Source organism: Rana temporaria, chromosome 1, assembly GCF_905171775.1.
Source record: "Rana temporaria chromosome 1, aRanTem1.1, whole genome shotgun sequence".
Taxonomy (NCBI): domain Eukaryota; kingdom Metazoa; phylum Chordata; class Amphibia; order Anura; family Ranidae; genus Rana; species Rana temporaria.
Genome location: NC_053489.1, coordinates 621,802,582 through 621,820,581, shown reverse-complemented (window position 1 = coordinate 621,820,581; position 18,000 = coordinate 621,802,582). Strand labels below are relative to the sequence as shown.

The 18,000-nt window shown below is 45.1% G+C and overlaps 1 protein-coding gene across 1 annotated transcript; it reads right to left on the bottom strand.

Moving 5' to 3' along the window:
- Positions 1-12,924: 12,924 nt before the first annotated feature.
- On the bottom strand, positions 12,925-15,178 carry LOC120942811 (putative nuclease HARBI1). The gene is made up of 3 exons (XM_040355740.1): positions 14,446-15,178; positions 13,230-13,598; positions 12,925-12,932 (listed from the first exon to the last, which is right to left on the bottom strand). The coding sequence occupies exons 1-3, from the start codon at positions 15,176-15,178 to the stop codon at positions 12,925-12,927; spliced, it is 1,110 nt and encodes a 369-aa protein (XP_040211674.1).
- Between the last annotated feature and the right edge of the window lie 2,822 nt (positions 15,179-18,000).

Below are 18,000 nucleotides of genomic sequence, written 5' to 3'. Positions count from 1 at the left end.
GCAAAGCGCCCTGAAAGAGCGGCTCCATTCACTCCAGTGTGAAAACCCGAGGGCTTGCACACTGGAGCAGTGCGCTGGCAGGACGGTAAAAAAGGGGCATTTAAAACTGGTTAGATACCTACAGTTGCATATGTATCTAAACATAGCACTATAGCAATCAATAGGGCCACACACAGCTGCATGTATAAAAGGTAAAATTTGGCTGGGTACAAAAAAGGTAGCAAACCACTCCACCCAGATTTTATACTTCTAAATGCAGCACAGCCCATTGGAAGAATTGTACTGGTCACAACGTGCGCACTGAAGTGTGTATTTTATGCTGTATCTTCTGCTAGTCCCACCAGAAAACATGCAATGTTCCGGGTGAACGGAGCCTGAAAAACACAACTGACTGCCTGAATCTTCTCTTATTTCTGGAACCTCAGAAGAAACAACTCCTATTTATGATTAAAGGATTTTCCTGGACTGAGCCTTTGATATAAAAATGTATTTGTTTGCCCTCCCTGTGCTGGTAATCAATACAAGTTGTTTTTCTCCCTATATCTCTGTGCTGATAGAGGAATGAAGCTTTTCCCTATAAGCAGTTTCAATGTTATTGTATTTTAGTATAACCTCCTCCCCCGCACAGCACACCTCCCTTTCCCTCTCCCAACACACAAATGACTAACAGCTTCTCCTCTCCACCATATAAAGTCAGCAGTCACTAATCACATGACCTCCAACAACCAATGAATGCATTTTTAGCCCATCCCACTCACTGATCACCTGAAATCTCTAATGAGCGATTCCTACTGATCTATATAGCGCCTCATTTCACAGATTAACCCTTGTATGCCATTCTCCATCTTGGATAATTTATACAAATAGGTAGATTCACACACATTGGCCTAAACTTGCGGCGGCGTAGCTTAGCGTGTTTAAGCTACGCTGCCATAAGTTAGCTAGGCAAGTACATGATTCACAATGTACTTGCCATGTTATGGCGGCGTAGCCTAAAGTGGGCGGGCGTAAGGGCGCCGAATTCAAATGTGTGTAAGGGGGGCGTGTTTTATGTTAATAAGGCTTGCCTTACGTTTTTGACGTTTTTTTTTCTTACTGCGCATGCGCCGGGCGCCTACATTTCCCAGTGTGCATTGCGGCTAAGTACGCCGCACGGCCTATTGATTTTGACGTGGACGTAAACGATTCACGGACGACTTACGCAAAAGACGTAAAAATTTCGAATTTCAACGCGGGAACGGCGGCCATACTTAACATTACTATTCCATGTAGGGCTAAGCTCTAACTTTAGGCGGCCTATCTCTAGCGTAAAAGTACTGCGTCGGCCGGGCGTACGTTCGTGAATCGGCGTATCTACTCATTTACATATTCTACACCGACCGCAATGGAAGCGCCACCTAGCGGCCATCCGAAATATTGCAATCTGAGATAGGACGGCGCAAGCCGTCGTATCTTAGATATGTTTAAGCGTATCTCTGTTTGAGCATACACTTAAACATAAGTCGGCGTAGATTCTGAGTTAGGTCGGCTTATCTACTGATAAGCCGGCCTAACTCTTTGTGAATCTACCTAAAAATCTTGATCTAAAGAAAACTGACCCCCCCCCCCATATACATCTATTGCATGGAGGAACTCATCTGGTTTTGTCTTTCAAAAGAAGAAACATTGAAACTGGTTACTACAGACAACTCATCCCTTCTCCTCCAATAACATAACTATCCTGTGCTAGTGATCTGAACCCAAATGGGAAAGGCTCTCATTAGGCCTCATGTACACTGCTGCTGGAAAACAGACATTTAGAAGCAGCTGGGCATTTTTTTTTTTCAGCTACCCCTGATCTCTCCTCTGTTATCTTCTCAGTACGACCGCTTTCACACGGGTCGTTTTGCAGGCGCTACTGCGCTAAAAATAGCACTTGCAAACCGACCTGAAAGAGCCGCTGCCATCTCTCTTGTGTGAAAGCCCCGGCTAAATAGCGGCACTTTACCACCGACCTTAAAACTATGTCTTTATTGTACAAATGAAATCCAAAAAACAACCAAAGCGATGCAGTCAAAATGAAGTGAACAACAGGAAAAAGGTGGCCGACATGCTTACTCGTAGTATCACATGATGTAAAACATGTCAGCCACCTTTTTTTCTGTTTACTTCATCACTTTGGTTGTTATGGATTTTATTTGTACAATAAAGACATCGTTTTAAGGAGTGCGGCAGTCCAGGATCTTCTTCTATTCAATGCACCTGTGCATAGCCAGCACCTTGACTGCTGAGGCGCAATGCTACCAGGTACCCCTTAATACAAACTTATGTAAATAAACCTTCCCCCCCCCTTGCCCCTTCATCCAATAAATAAACACTCTTACGACCATTAAGTTGGAAAGGGCAAGGCCACAGCTTTATTAACGCAAACATAACAACTTTAAACCATTTGTAACCAGTGCCAGTCACAGTGTTACTGTGAGCACAATTCCGGAAGGGGGGAGGGGCCTGTCCTTACCATAAGTGCTGGACAGGCCGCCTACTTCCGGTGTCCATAAAGGGGCATGGCCCACTACGGCCATTTTCTGCTGGCAAGGTCAAGAAAACCGCAGCAAGCTGTGACGTACCATAACAAAAGGGGCGGGAGGGTGGGCAGCTCTTCCCAGCGCGCTTCCAAAGGACCCAGAATTCCTTGGGGCGATCCCTTTTATCGGAGCTCGGGCCCAACCCAACCCCCCAAGTAGCCAATCCCACCATGGCCACCGCCTTGTCCAGTACCTGGTCATGCCCCCATCAGTCAGGGCTCTCTTTCCCTAGGGGGCTCAAGAGGCCTTCATTTTGGTTTAGTGGGACGGAAGCAAAGCCAAGGGATCAACAGTTTTTAGAGCGGTATCATCTCTCACTTTACCGCCGACGCCGCCCCAGTTTGGAAGGGGCCTACATGTACACATGGTTGTTTATAAGCCTAGTTCAGAAGCCTTTTTTGAAATGCAAAAAAAAAACTAATGCTGCCTACACACGACCGTTTTTCATAACCAAAAAACAATAAAAAATTTTAAACTGGGCTCCAGAGCATTTTTCTGGGCGAGAAAAACGGGCATTAAAAATTTAGAGCCTGCTCTATTTTTTCTCGCCGTTTTTTACATCTCCGTTTTTCTCGTCGTAAAAAACGGTCGTGTGTAGGCTTTAATTACGGGGGAAAAAAATGTGCATGCTCAGAAGTTATGAGAAGGAAAACTAGCATAATCTGCCCAAAGGGTGGCGCCATTCGAATGGAACTTCCCCTTTATAGTGCCGTTGTACGTCACTGCACTTTGCTCGAGCATTTTGAGCACGATCGTGTGTATGCAAGGCAGGCTTGAAAGGAATCACGTTGAAAAACGGTTGTGTGTATACACGACCGGTTTTCATGCCGTTTGTCAGCCATAAGGCTTTATGTACACGGGACGTTTTTACATCTCCTGAAAGATTTAACTTAACAGATAGTAAACCCATGTTTAAAATGTTTGTTTTGCCCCGTTTACATGCCACATTTTACGATAAGAGGCGCTTCTTAACCACTTCAGCCCCTGGCTGCCAAATGACCAGGCCTCTTTTTGCGATATGGCACTGCGTCGATTTAACTGACAATTGCGCGGTCATGCGATGTGGCTCCCAAACAAAATAGACGTTCTTTATTTCTCACAAATAGAGTTTTCTTTTGGTTGTATTTGATCACCTCTGCGTTTTTTGTGCTATAAACAAAAATAGAGCGGCAATTTTGGAAAAAATATATACATTTTTTACTATTGCTCCTTACTAGTCATATGCCCAGCATAGTAACATCACCTAATTTCAAGGGATATACATCCATGTGGAACTACTAATCATTTATCTAGTAGGTATTTCAGTAACAACTTTCACATATTTGTGCGTTGGATCTAGTTACCTGATGCAAATTACAATTGTGTATATATATATATATATATATATATTTTTATCATATTAATTACCATTATACAAATAGTTTTTTAGACATTGGAAATCCCATAACCTGTTAGGTATTGGCTGCATTCACACCTAGGTGTAGGCAATAGCGGCGTTTTCGCGCGAAAATGCGCGTTTGCATACAGCGTTTTCCGACGTTTTTGTACCTCGTCGTTTTTCTTATAATCCAATAGGAAAAATGATCATCCCTGACATCACTTGTTGCTATCCTAGGATTTTTATTTTCCTCTTCCGGGTCATCATTGTGCTTCCCATTTCAAGATGAACGACGATGAGATGGCATGTATGATGGCAGCAGTCACTGCCACCTCGTATATGCTATACCAGGGACAGAGGAGAAGGAAGAGGGCACGGAGATATTGGATCCACCCTGTTATTGCCGGTCGGGAAGAGACAGGTCAATTTTGGGTCCTTTATAAAGATCTCCGAGAGCATGAGGAGAAATTCCTAGACTACACCAGGATGTCTATGAAAAGGTTTGGAAAAATTATCTGTATTCATTGTTTTTGACATTGTACCTTTCCATGTCCACTAAAAACCTCATTTACTTTTATTAACAGCTTTGATGAGTTGCTAGAACTGCTCAGCGGTAGATTACAGAGGATGGACATCTTTTTCCGCAATTCCATACCCCCTGTGGAGCGACTTATCATCACACTGAGGTAAAAAGTTAAAAAATCATTGTCAAATTTGTCCGGATCTACGTTTTTTTACAATTTTCCAAAATGATGCTCTAGTGCCCATAAAATAAATAAAAAACAAAATTGTATACTCACCGTATAACTACCTACCCCCTTCCTACTATTCATGACTCGCCTCACGGTGCCACCATTACATTCCAGACTATGCCCCATTACATGACAGACCTGCACCATTACATGTCCTGACCTGATCCATTCAGACCGTGCCCTTACCTTTGCGAATCTTGCCCGTATGTTTCTTCAAAAAGATGTGCCCCATTATATGACAGATTGTGCCCCATTATATGACAGATTGAGCCCCATTATATGACAGACTGTGCCCCACCCATTACATGCCAGACTGAGCCCCATTATATGACAGATTGTGCCCCATTACATGCCAGATTTAACCCTAATTATATGACAGATTGTGCCCCATTACATGCCAGATTGAGCTCCATTATATGACAGATTGTGCCCCATTACATGACAGACTGTGCCCCATTATATGACAGACTGTGCCCCATTATATGACAGACTGTGCCCCACCCATTACATGCCAGACCTGCCACATTACATGACAGACTGTGCCCCATTACATGACAGACCTGCACCATTACATATCCTGACCTGACCCATTCAGACCGTGCCCTTACCTTTGCGAATCTTGCCCGTATGTTTCTTCAAAAAGCCGTGCCACCTACATCTTCTGTTCCGTGACAGGCAGAACATTCAGCGTCCTATGAGGCACTGTGTTCAGTGTTCGTCCATCACGGAGGCCCTCTCGTCCTCGGACGAGAGGGCCTCCGTGATAGGCGGAAAGCAAACACTCCAAACACTATTGCATACATTACCCAATAATATTATATTTGTATATGCATCTAATATTAAAAAACACATGTTTTATAAGGTCCAATTTTTTTATTTTTTTATAAAGTATATTATAAACTATATTCATCCTATTTTTAAATTTTTTTTTTTTTTGGTCAAAAAACAAACTTTAAGCAAACGTTGCTCATAGAAAACAAACACTTTGACTGCAGTTGAACTAGAGTCTGATAACACAACATTCTTTAAAGTTTTTGGAAACTTGGGGATTCCCCTGGGTCATCCACCGACATGCCAGCGTGTATGGCTTTGCCAAAACTTGACCAATCAGATGTTGATGTTGTAGCATGCGGCCAACGTGATGGTGGTGTTGCTGGTGGTTGTGGTGGTGGTGATGTTGGTGTAGGTTGAGGATTGTAAGGTGGGAGTGTAGGCAGGTATGTGTAATCGGAAGGGTATGTCGTGCGAGAAGGGTAAGTAGGAGGTTGTGTCGGTAGATGAAATGTTTGTGAAGTCGGAGGATGGTAGGCAGAAGGTGTCGTCTGTGGCCGTCTGTAAGGTGAAAGTGTCGAAGTGTGCGTCTGCAGGTGCGTCAGATCAGGGAGTGTTGAGGAAGTGTATGCAGAAGGTGGTGTTGGTAGTTGAGGGTGGGTAGAAAGTGTTGGTGTCTGAGTCGGGTAAGGTGGTGCGTGTTGAGGTAGGTGGCTGTGAAAAGGTGGTGCTGTGAAGTGACGAAGTGGTGGTGCTGACAGATGTTGCGGGTGTTGGTTAGCATAGGGGCCATACGGTGGTGGTGGTTCTGGGGATAGGTAGGGTTCTTCCGGCGGAATAAATGTGTTGATGTACCGTATGGTACCTGCCAGCATATCGGCTTGTAGGGTTTTAGGAACCCTGTCCATTAACTTCCCCAGACATTGGGCCGACTTGTTTCCGTATGAAGGGGTATTAGTACCCATTCTGTCCTTCATTTCGGACATAATCTGTAGCATCATTGTCACATTGGGGTCTGATTCCGGAGCTTTTCTTCTGGTCCCCCTCGCAGCTACACGCGGCACCGGCCTTGGCGTTGTCTCCAGCTCTCCCAGAGGTGTTGCCGGCGTAGATTGCGATGAACTGGCCAACTGGCTTTCCGGCTCCAGACCCTCCAGTGTCTGATCACTTGAATTTCGGCTGCTGTTATCCATCCCGACAGGGGCGGTCGGAGCAGCTTCCTCCCAGCTGTTTTCAGTCCTGAAAATATAAATGAATTATTATAACTTTCGTATACCAATTGCGTTTACTGTCCTTAGTACAGATAATAGTTTACCTTGCCAAACTCAATGAAGGTCTCAAGAATTCTAATTCCTTCGCATGAATGTATTCCTTTGTGGGACATGCCGCCGATCCACTCCTGTTACTCCTTACCAGTCTCATGTATCTTGCATAGGCGTCACTAAAGCTCTTCCATTTGTCTTTTATCTGTTTCACTGTCAAAAACAAAATAAAATAATATATATTATTTTCTTTGTAGATATTTATCGACTGGACAGTCTCTAGGAAGTCTACATTATGCCTTCCGTATAGGCAAGTCTACAGCGAGTTACATCATACGTGACACCTGCTCTGCTATATGGGAGGTTCTCCAGGAAGTAGTGTTCAAGAAACCTACTGCACAGGAATGGGCACAGATTGCGGAGGTATTCTGGCAACGCTGCAACTTTCCCAATTGTGTCGGAGCAATAGATGGGAAGCACATTTAGGATTGTGAAGCCCATGAGAAGTGGAAGCGAATTCTTCAACTACAAGAAATACTTCTCATTTGTATTGATGGCTGTAGCAGATGCAAACTACTGTTTTACATACATAGACATTGGGTCATATGGGAGCAGCGCGGACTCAACTATCTTTGGAAACTCTTCCTTTGGTCAAATGCTGCGATCAGATGATCTTGACCTACCACAATGCAGTCCTCTCCCAGGCACAAATGGCCCTCCCCTACCCAGTGTATTTGTGGGTGATGAGGCCTTTTCTTTGGGGATAAATCTCCTACGGCCTTATTTGGGGCATAGTTTGACAGAGGAGAGAAGGGTATTCAACTACCGCCTAACCCGGGCACGGCGAGTAGTTGAATGCACTTTTGGAATACTTGCCAATAAGTGGCGGCTCCTGCACACTCCCATAGTGTTAAACATGCAGAATGCCGTCACGGCTGTCAAAGCTGCGTGCGCCTTGCACAATTTTGTGAGGCAGCGCGATGGCTTTGATTTCGAAGAGCCGGTTACTGAGACTCTGGAAAGAGCTCAGTGGACTGGTGTCCGTGGGAACAGGCAGGGCTCCCATGTACGGGATCAGTATGCCGCATATTTTATGTCTCCTGCAGGACAGGTACCATGGCAGCTGGATTCCATTTAATTATTAATATTATTCTTTTTTTGTTAAACTGTAAATGCTTGCCGTACTTTTTTTGAAGAATACATCATATGCTGTTGTAATAAAATAAAAATATGTGATTGATGTATTAAGAAGTCTCATGTTTGTTTTATTTTGAGATTTTTTTAACTTTTGGTGCATTATCCCTATGGTATCAAATCGGGGTCATGGTGTCAGGATGGGAACAACAACTCACGGGTCCTGCCTCAGTGGTAACATTAGGGTTGGTGGTTACTAGGAAGGGGAGTATCCCCCCAATGGGGCACTGTACTGTATTATTCACTGATAACAATGATGGTATACTAATCCTCCTAGGTGGAATAGTATACCATCATTGTTATCATTGAATAATACAGTGCAGTGCCCATTGTTTGTGTCAATGGGGGGGATAGTGCATCAGGACATTGGAAGGCTAGCAAACGGCCAAATCTGACACTCGTGCAGCAGCATAGGTGCTTAAAGGTGGTGTCACTAGATATTTTATTTAACCACTTCAAGACGGCCGTCAGCACAATTATTATACGGGCACATATTGTCTCTTGCAAATAGTGACACAAGTCTGTCACCTCCACCAGTCTACCCTCTTCCCCCATGGTTAGAACACTATATTGAGTACACATTCCCTTCCTCACCCCCCTAGTATGGGTATACAAACATTGAATTTCCAAAAAAAACAAATATAATATCTACTTATGTTCATTTTACTTTTTCCCGGAGTTTACCTTTTTTATCTTTATCTGCCATTTCGGTCCAGTTAGGATATATCTGAGAGGCAATTTGGTCCCATGCCCTCCTCCGAACTGTTCTCAAACTGTAGGATGGATCCTTGATGTCATACAGGCAGGTGTGCTCCTTCACCATCCTAATAAATTTCTCTGTCTCCAGGACGGAGAGTGTATCACCGAGGTCTGATGCCATGCTTGCTGCTGTGTGATACTGCTATGCAAAATGGTGATTTTGGGACTTCCTGTTTGAGATTATGTACTTTCTTTTTCATTTCCAGTATTCAATATGAGCAGCAAAGGCGTAAAAACGCTTGTACAAACGCTTGTTGTCGCGCAATACGCGCGTATCGGGCGTTTTACATTGATTTCTATGGAAAACAAAAAACGCGCGAATTGAGCGACAAAAAAGGGTCCGGAACTTCTTTTTACTACAGGCGATGCGCGTCAGGCGCATCAGCGTGCAGATGTGAACCATCCCCATTGACTTTCATTGCTTTTTGTCCCTCTGGCGTTTGTTCGCGTCGCGCTACATGCGACAAAACGCGAAGGTGTGAATGGGGTCTTAAGGTCCAGCAGTTCCACAGTAACCTGATGGGTCTTGCTCCCATCAGGTAAGTGTCCTCCTATGGTTGTTTGTTCCTGCTCTCTGTGACCACGAACCGTCTTGTGCAGTCCCTGTCTCAGTAGACAAAATAGGTGAGCAAAAAGGTTGTAACCAGACTATTACCAAATAAATCTATGATTGAAAAATGTTGTTATACCCAGTAATTTAAATTTACATTAGTAATATGCTTTGATGACGCTAAAACTGTGAAACATGTCGGCGACCAGCATTTTCTCCATCTGAATCATCTTGTAAACTGTATCATATCAGGGCAAAACTGATTTTATCATCATTTTAATAAAATTCATACCTTTGTATTATAACGTTGTTGTTATCCTTGCTCACCTTAATAGATACCCTCCTCTGCAAAGTCCTAATTATTCTGAGTAGGCTCACACCTGCTCAGTCTAATCTCCTTTCTCCAAATTATTTTGCTATAATAAATATCCCCAAAAAATATAGATATATATATTTTTTCCTCAGTTTAGGCCGATACGTATTATTCTACATATTTTTGGTAAAAAAAATAAAATAAATGCAATAAGCGTTTGATTGGTTTGCGCAAAATAGGGGATAGTTTTATGGCATTTTTATTATGTTTTTTGTTTTTTTTACTAGTAATGGTGGCGATCAGCGTTTTTTTTTATTTTTTTATTGTGATTGCGACATTATGGTGGACACATCGGACACTTTTGATGCTATTATGTGAGCCATCAAGACTTCAAGTTTCTGAATAAATCACAGAGCACACAAGGTTCTCTTTTGTATGTCTGTGTGAAGCAGGCAGCAGCTAGTCAAGTCCAGTTTGTGATGACACTCAGGAAGAGAGCACACAAGTAGCAATGTTATGTTTTGTAACATGAGCTGTGTGTGCCAGCAGTATGATATATGAGTGACTCATATGAGCACAATAGGTTCATGAGTTGTGTGAGTTAGCAGAGCAGTATAACTCATGAAGCTATGAGTGACTCATCTAAAACACAATAGGTTCATGAGTAAGACCCGGTTCACACTGGGGCGTCACGACAAGCGGCTCAGCCGCGTCGCGTCCCATTCAATGCAATGGGAACTGTTCTAATAGGAGCGACGCAAGTCGCTCCGACTTAGAAAAAGGAAAAAGGTTTCTGGACGACTTTGGGGGCGGCTCGGGGCGACCTGCATTGACTTCTATACAGAAGTCGTTTTGCAAATCGCCTCTGAAGTCCTCCTCAGGACAACTTGCAGAGACGCCCCCAAAGTCGTGCCGCTGCTATGTGAACCGACTCTTATGTGTGAGTTAGCAGAGCAATAGGACTCCTGATCTATGAGTGACTCATCTAAGCACATTAGAATTATGAGCTGTGTGTGAGCCAGGAGAGCAGAAAAACTCATGAATCTATGACTCATCAGGTCAAATGCATAAGCTGCTGTGAGAAGTCTTTGAATGAGGCTCGGTTCACATTGGTGCGATCATGTGGGAAACCCTGCAGTTCGCACATCGCACCTGACACGCAGTTCACACTGCCCTATGCGATTGCGAACTGCTGGAAGTGCCAATACAAAGTTAATGACACCCCCAGATGGGTTCGCATATCGCAGTGCAAACTGTCAATTCAGACAGGAATCGAATTGCATGGGTGTGTAAACACCCATGCGATTCGATTCTGGTGTGGACCAAAAAAAGGGTCCTGCACGGCTTTGACCCAAAGGTAAGGCAAATTCAGCCATATAAATCTGTATGGCTGAATTTGCATCGATCGAACAGACATTGCATGCGATTTGCACAGATGTCGCACTGAACGCAGCACTGCGTGAACCCAGCCTAAATCACAGAGAGCACACAATCATTCTGTATTTTAAAATGTGCTGTGCATATATGAGCCAGCAGCATGACTCTTGAATCTATGAATGACTCAGTCTAGAGAGCTTAGTGCACTGCTCACAAAGACTCTATTGAATCATGAGCTGTGTGTGAGTCAGCAAGACTCTGGGGCTGATTTACTAAAAACAATGCGCTGCGCCGGTTCATGGCTTAATAGGCACGTCAGATTATGAGTTAATTAGTCGTGCGCTGAGGCGCAACGCAATAGTAAATGTACAATTCTGCCGGCGTAGGCGCATTTGTATCTAATTGGGTGTGTCTTGCTAGCCAATTAGTATCTGTCCTCACTTCATTAACCCCTCGTTATGCAAAACTCATTCTTATAATAATCTTTGATTATTTATTTTTTGGCTTTCTTTTAGTATCTAAATCTTTCAATCCAAAACAAAAGAACAGAGAGGTTTTTATAAACACAAGAACTTCCTTGTTTCATATCTTAAAATGTGACAATACAGGGCAAATAGTTAGATCTTCCATGAATTAGATTCAGTGCAATGAGCCTGTTTGATTTTCTGCAGAAGTAATTTTCAATGTGTCTTCCTATTACTGCTTTTGCCTCTGATTACACCATTTTATCCCCAAAGATGTGTGATTTACAATGCGACTTTGCAATGTGATTTTTCATGCAGTCATGCGACTGTTGAAACCCATGTGAGAACAAGTCGCACTGAAGTTGGAACAAAGTAGTGCCCAAATATTTTTGCACAATTGGACTCCTGCACGTCAGAACAGATCAATGTAAATCGCACCACAAAATTTCAAAAAGTAGTGCTGAAACTTCTTTTTAAAATTGTTGCGGCACAGAAAATGCAGCTTTGGGAAGAAAAAGGTCTCAGAAGTCAATTTCAGGTCATTTCTTTTATTTAAAACACAAAATCAAAAACAGAGGAGAGGGATGGGGGGAAATGGCTGTTCAGCTTCCAAACAACCTCTGACATTCCAGGGTGTTTATGGAGGTCCAAGATGCCAGTTCTTGCCTTGTGCCCCAACGTACACACTGTTCACAACTAAAAGATGAGTGGAGGATGTGAAGATGGCTTTCTTCCAACAGGACCTGTAAGCAGTACCACTCCTGTACAATGACAATGCAATATATATGAGTCAGATTTCAGAATATCCTTTAATTTATTGCAGGCTAGTTAGAGTCTGTGAAATCACTTTATTATAGTTCAGGAGTGAAACAAACATATTGGTTGCAAACAAATGTTGATTACCACAGTATATTTACTCAGGGCCAATCCACCCTATAGGCTCACTATGCAAGCCGCTTAGTGCCCCGCAAAGCTGTGAATAGCCCCCCAAATTACTAGAGGCCCCGCCTGGTTAGACATAATTTTTGTCCCCTCACCCGCTTCTTAACTCGCTGGCTGCATGGGAGAAGAGGTAAGAAGTCAGAACCTCCCCATCCCCCCCGCTTCTCAACTTTAATATTTAATGTGACATGTCACTGTTGGCAGTGCCCCCCCCCCCACTTCTCAACTTTAATGTGACATGTCATTTTGCTTAGGGCCCCAGGGAGGTCAGGATCGGCACTGTATTAACTTTATGTGGGGCATACAGGACTAGTTAGGTGCAGGTTTGTCATTGGGCACCTATAGACTCAGGAGAGCCATGTGTGCATGCTGGTCTGTGTAGTGCCTGCTGTGCATATTTAGGTTTTGGTTGCCGTTAGAAATCAATCTAAAAGTTAATAAAGATGTCCCTAATTTTTGGAATTACAAACAGCTTTGCTTCCTTGGACAGGGAGCTGTGATTGTGCTCCAGGTATCACCTGGGTACTGGTTAAGGCACACACCTGTGACTCCAGACACTCCTTCTGAACGGGTTTTCCAGGGTCCAATGCTCATGTGCTTATTCAGCTAAAGAATAAAAAAAAACATTATAAACATCAAAAACATAACAGAACAGAAGTAATTTCATGATAGACAGGTTAGCTCTCTCTAAAAGGGACACACAAACACTGGACAGCTGTTCCACTCCATGTCAGAAAATAAACTATGCTGGCCATTTATTTTGGGGTTGTGCTGCCCAGTGGCATCATGTTGATGGCCGCAGACTCCATATAATGCCAAGAACAGGTGACAGATATTTCTTAGTGTGTGTCCATGTTATGTATTTATTTATTTTTCTATTCACAAATAGGTATGATTACTTACTTGTAAAGTATCGCCTGATCAGCTTAGCCCGAGTAACCAATCCTGCCTGAGTGTTCTCCCTTCTGGCGACTGCTGGCTGATGGACCTCAGGCTCCCTCTCCTCAGAAGTGTCCCAGGATTCATTCCTTGCCAAACATATGTTATGGAGGACACAACAGGCAAGAATGATCCTGGCACACTTCCAAGGAGAGTACAGGAGTTCCCCCCCAGGCTTAGCCAGGCACATGAAGCGGCTTTTCAGGAGCCCAAATGTGGACTCCACAATAGCCCTGCTTTTTTTGTGGGCCCTATTGTATATGTGCTCTGCCTGGCTCTGGGGGTACCTGACTGGAGCCATCAGCCACGCCAGTTGGGGGTAACCAGCATCCCCTGCCAAAAGAAAAGTCAAAATTAGTAAATTTCATGTTAGTGAAGTGACTTCCTCACTACATCACCCACAAAAAGTGCTCTTCAAGGGTTAAGTGTTTTTCCATCAAGTTCAAAGTTTACACTATACATGTGCCTAAGGCTGGTCATACATTATACCATTTTCTTGTATAACTTTCCTTTAGTTACCATAACCATATAAACACTTTAAAAACATTTGCAATCAGGCCCTTGCACTATGGATTTTAGGATAAATCTAATAAAAATTGTTTTATAAAATTGTATGGGCAGCTGATGGCTGATCTGTTCAAAACTTTGGTCAAAGTCAACCCAGATTTCTTATGGTAGGTTGACCTTAAAAAGGTAAGCTGAAAGTGAGACTTATTTTGCAATCTCCAGTTTGTTTAAAATAAGGGTTTAATTTCCTTAAGCTGGGGATTGCAATGTCAGCCTTACTTCTGCCTACAAACCAATCTTCATCAAGGTTTTAGTGCCAACTCTTCTGAACAAGCTGAGAAGCTGATTGGCTACCAAGCACAGCTGCACCAGATTCAGAGTGTACCAGTATAATATACCCCAATATAATATACCCCAATAATGCCATTCATATCAACCTAGCACACTGGTTCTCAACTCCTGTCCTCAGGACCCACTAACAGGCCAGATTTTAAGTATTACCTTGGGGGAGATGCGGACTAGAATACTGCAATCACTGAGCAGCAAATGATATCACCCGTCATGTATTTAAGTTATCTTGCAAACCTGGCATGTTAGTGGGCCCTGAGGACAGGGTTGATTACATTAAACGGTGTAGATTTGGTTAAGCAAAGGTTTTTACATTATATCTTACCAATGAGCCATCCTGAGGGCATTTGGCTACTCTTAAATTTTTGATATAGGGCAGACTGGCGTAGCATAAAAGCATCATGACATGACCCTGGAAAACCTGTCCGCGCACTCATTATCCGCTGTCTGGCGTCACATACTACCTGGACATTCAGAGAGTGGTACTGCTTACGGTTCCTGAAGTCCACTTCACATCTCCTGGGGGGCCTGATAGCAACATGGGTACAATCAATGGCCCCCAGGATCTGTGGAAATCCTCCACGCTGGTAGAAAGCCACCATCACATCAGTCCACTCATCTTCAGTTTGTGGCCAGTGTATAAATTGGGGCACAAGGTCAAGAATGGCATTAATGACCTGCATAAACACCCTGGACACCGTGGGTTGGCTGATTCCCAAGATAAGGCCAGAGGTTGTTTGGAAGCTGCCATGGCCCAAAATATAGAGGGTGGCTAGTAGTTTGACCATGCCAGGAACTGCCTGGCTTCTTGCCGTTGTTGGCTGTAGTTTGTCTTCTAGCAGCCCATAAAGGTAGTAAATGGCTCCTCTGGAAAGGCGGAATCTGGTCCGCACATCACTGTCCCTCATCCCTTCTATTAGGGCACGTGGCATTAACAACCGGGGTTGCCGAATGCGGGGTGTAGCAATCCCTGCTGCCTGTTCCTCCATCAATTCATTCAGTATTGCCTGTTGAACCAGGCATATAGCCACAGCCAGAACATTCTCAACCTCTGCCATCTTAAGTGCAAAAAGAATGTCAAAAAGTCCAGGTGTTTATATGCACCAATGACCACACCTATGCACGATAAACCACGCCCCCCGCGAGCAGGAAATTTCTGTGCCAAAACACTTTGCACGGGAAAATTCCCCGCCACATCCATGAGCCACACCCTGCTCTTGTATAAAAACTGCACTGTTTGCCCTTCAGTCTTCCTTCTGGATGCAGAGCTGTGACTGAATCAACTTTATTCTAAAGGTAAGTCACATATTTAACTATAACCTGCTCGAAAGAATCCCTTCATTACCATGTGCTTCCACTGAACATTTCCTTAAAGTGTTTTTATTTGCTAATAATTTCGAATTTGTTTCCCAATACCATGCTGTGTTTGGAAATCTCTTTTGTTGTGAATTTCCCACCCCTCTCCCCCCCCCAAAAAATAAGTGTGTGTGTCTGTATACTTAGTACACTTGCTGCCTGGAGTTTACATATTAGCTATGTGGCTTTGGGTTTTTTCCAAACTCTTGCCCCTACAAATATACAGACATGCTGGTTAACACCCCATACACACTAGAATTTATGCTGAATTTTGGCTGCAGATTTAGCAAAACCATATAATATGATGTCTTATTGTAAGAGCTAAACATTTTATGCAATCAGGCAGGCCCTTGCACTATATAGTCGAAGGTAAATCACAATCAAATTGTACATTTTTTTTTTTTCTGACTTTTTTTTAGAATGTATGGCCAGACTAATGATTACTATATTATTTTGAATGTGAGTTAGACAGACAAGTTTGTTCTTTCCTTGAGGGCAGCCCAGGGATAATCCTTTACCGCTTTTTGTTCCATCTTTTTCTTGGTAACAGGGTTGCTTTTGTTTGCCCAGCAGCACATGCATTGTAAAGACATGTATGCAGATGTAGCGAAGCGCAGGCGTAGGACAGATATGACAGGGTGTAAGTAACTTACGGTTGGGAAGAGGTTAAGGAAAAGGGGAGTGTTGGGTAAGCGAAGTGGGCTTACCGGATTGGTGGAGTATCGGACGGGGAGGAATGCTTTAGATACTTCAGGAGAGAGGAGGAGTTAGGCGCAGCAGTCTGGGAGAAGAAATCGTAGTGGAAAGTCGTATAGCCAGTTCTGAGTCGCTTGATAGCTAGGAGAGAGAGAGAGGGACATGAGTGAGTTAGCGCAGCTGTTTGAGCAGCTAAAAGCTGCAGCAGAGGTACATGGTGCCGACTGGCTTCAGGGCAAGATTGCCGCTTCTCTGCAGGGGGTGAGGCAGGGCCCATCCACACTGCGGCCTGCGTGCTCAGCGGTCTAGGCTGCCGGAGCGCTTCAGCCCGGACAACACCCCCAGGGCGCAGCGTCGGATCAGGAGTCCTAGTCGCTCCCCTTCAGGCCCCCCTGCTAAGCAGGCCCAAGCTTCCGCTGCCCGAGGGCCTGGGAGGAACCAGAAGGCACAGCGGGATCAGGCCAGGACTTACCGGGCTTCTAAGCCGACCTCCCCAGTGCTAGTTCGGGCCCAAGTTCACACGGCGGCCTCCGCTTCTCCGGTCAGGGGGGCTGCCCAAAGCGGGAAGGATCCTCCATTGGGCGCCAGCCTTTGCCGATCTGCGGCCGGTGGCCCGCCTCGTGGCGGCGCCATGACACCTCGCGGGGAAGGAGCTGCGGCCTACCATTCGCGCCAGTCGGGAGGCTCCGCCTCCAGGTTTCTGTCAGGGCCTGGGAGGGTTGGCTGGAGAGATGCCGGAGCTCTGGCCGCGCAGATGGATGACGTCATCAGTGATAGAGGGGAGAGCCCTCGGGGGGATGTCAGCCCTGCACCACTCATCACGCCAGCGGTCGCGGAGGATCAGGAGAGGAGCGTCGGCGGCCACACGGGCAGGCTGCGGTGCTATCCAGCAGCAGTGAGGAGGGTGAGCTGATGGAGAACCCCCGGGAGGCCGCGAGGACAGCAGGAACGTCGGCTGGAGGACCTTCTCGTCCGCTTCAGCCTGGTAAATCCAGAACTCCATACTCTAAGCGGGAAGGTGGGCCTGTAATGTCGCAGGGGGCTGGTGGGGGTCCAGAGTCCCACGGGGGAAGGGGGTGTGGGATGCTTTGCGTGAGCTTTTGCGCAGGTTGGACGGCGGTACTCCCCAGTTGACTGCTCCAGCGACGGGAGTGGCAGGGACGCAAACTGATAAGGACGGCGAGGGATCGGCAGCGGCGGTTTCCCGGAAGGACGCGGACAAGGAGGTGGAGAAGGTAAGTTTGGCCGATGCAGCACGATGCGAGATTTACGTATGCTTTGAAGGGCCGCTGGGGGCTCACCTGAAGCAGGAGGTGCGGGAAAAGTTTGTGGAAATTTTTCCCTGCTCCCGTTAGAAAAAATGTAATCTCGATCGGGTGAAGCCGGACGAGAGTAAAAAGGATGAGGAAGAGAAAAGCAGACTTATTCCACGTACGTTTGCAAACTGGTTGCAATGCTATTAGTGAAGCGCATAGGGTGTATGGGGGTCTTGCGTGGCTTAGGTATGACGAGCAATTTCATCAGCGGAAGGCCATTCGTCCCTCTATTAGGTGGGATCATAAAGATATTAGCTTGAGGATGAAGTTGATGACTTTGTCCAGGGTTACGAGTCAGTTTTTTCCGGGGGGGGGGGGGGGGGAGTCCATGTTGACGCGGGGTGATTTTTCCGGAAATACAGTTGTGTCGTCTGCATAGGAGTACGTTGGTCCCCCAGAGTCCCGCTGTTGCGGGGTGTTGCTGGGGACGGTACAGTACTTGGCGGAGCGTTTCGGTATACCCTTGGCGGCGGGCAAAACTGAGGGCCCCACTTCGGAGTTGGTCTTTCTAG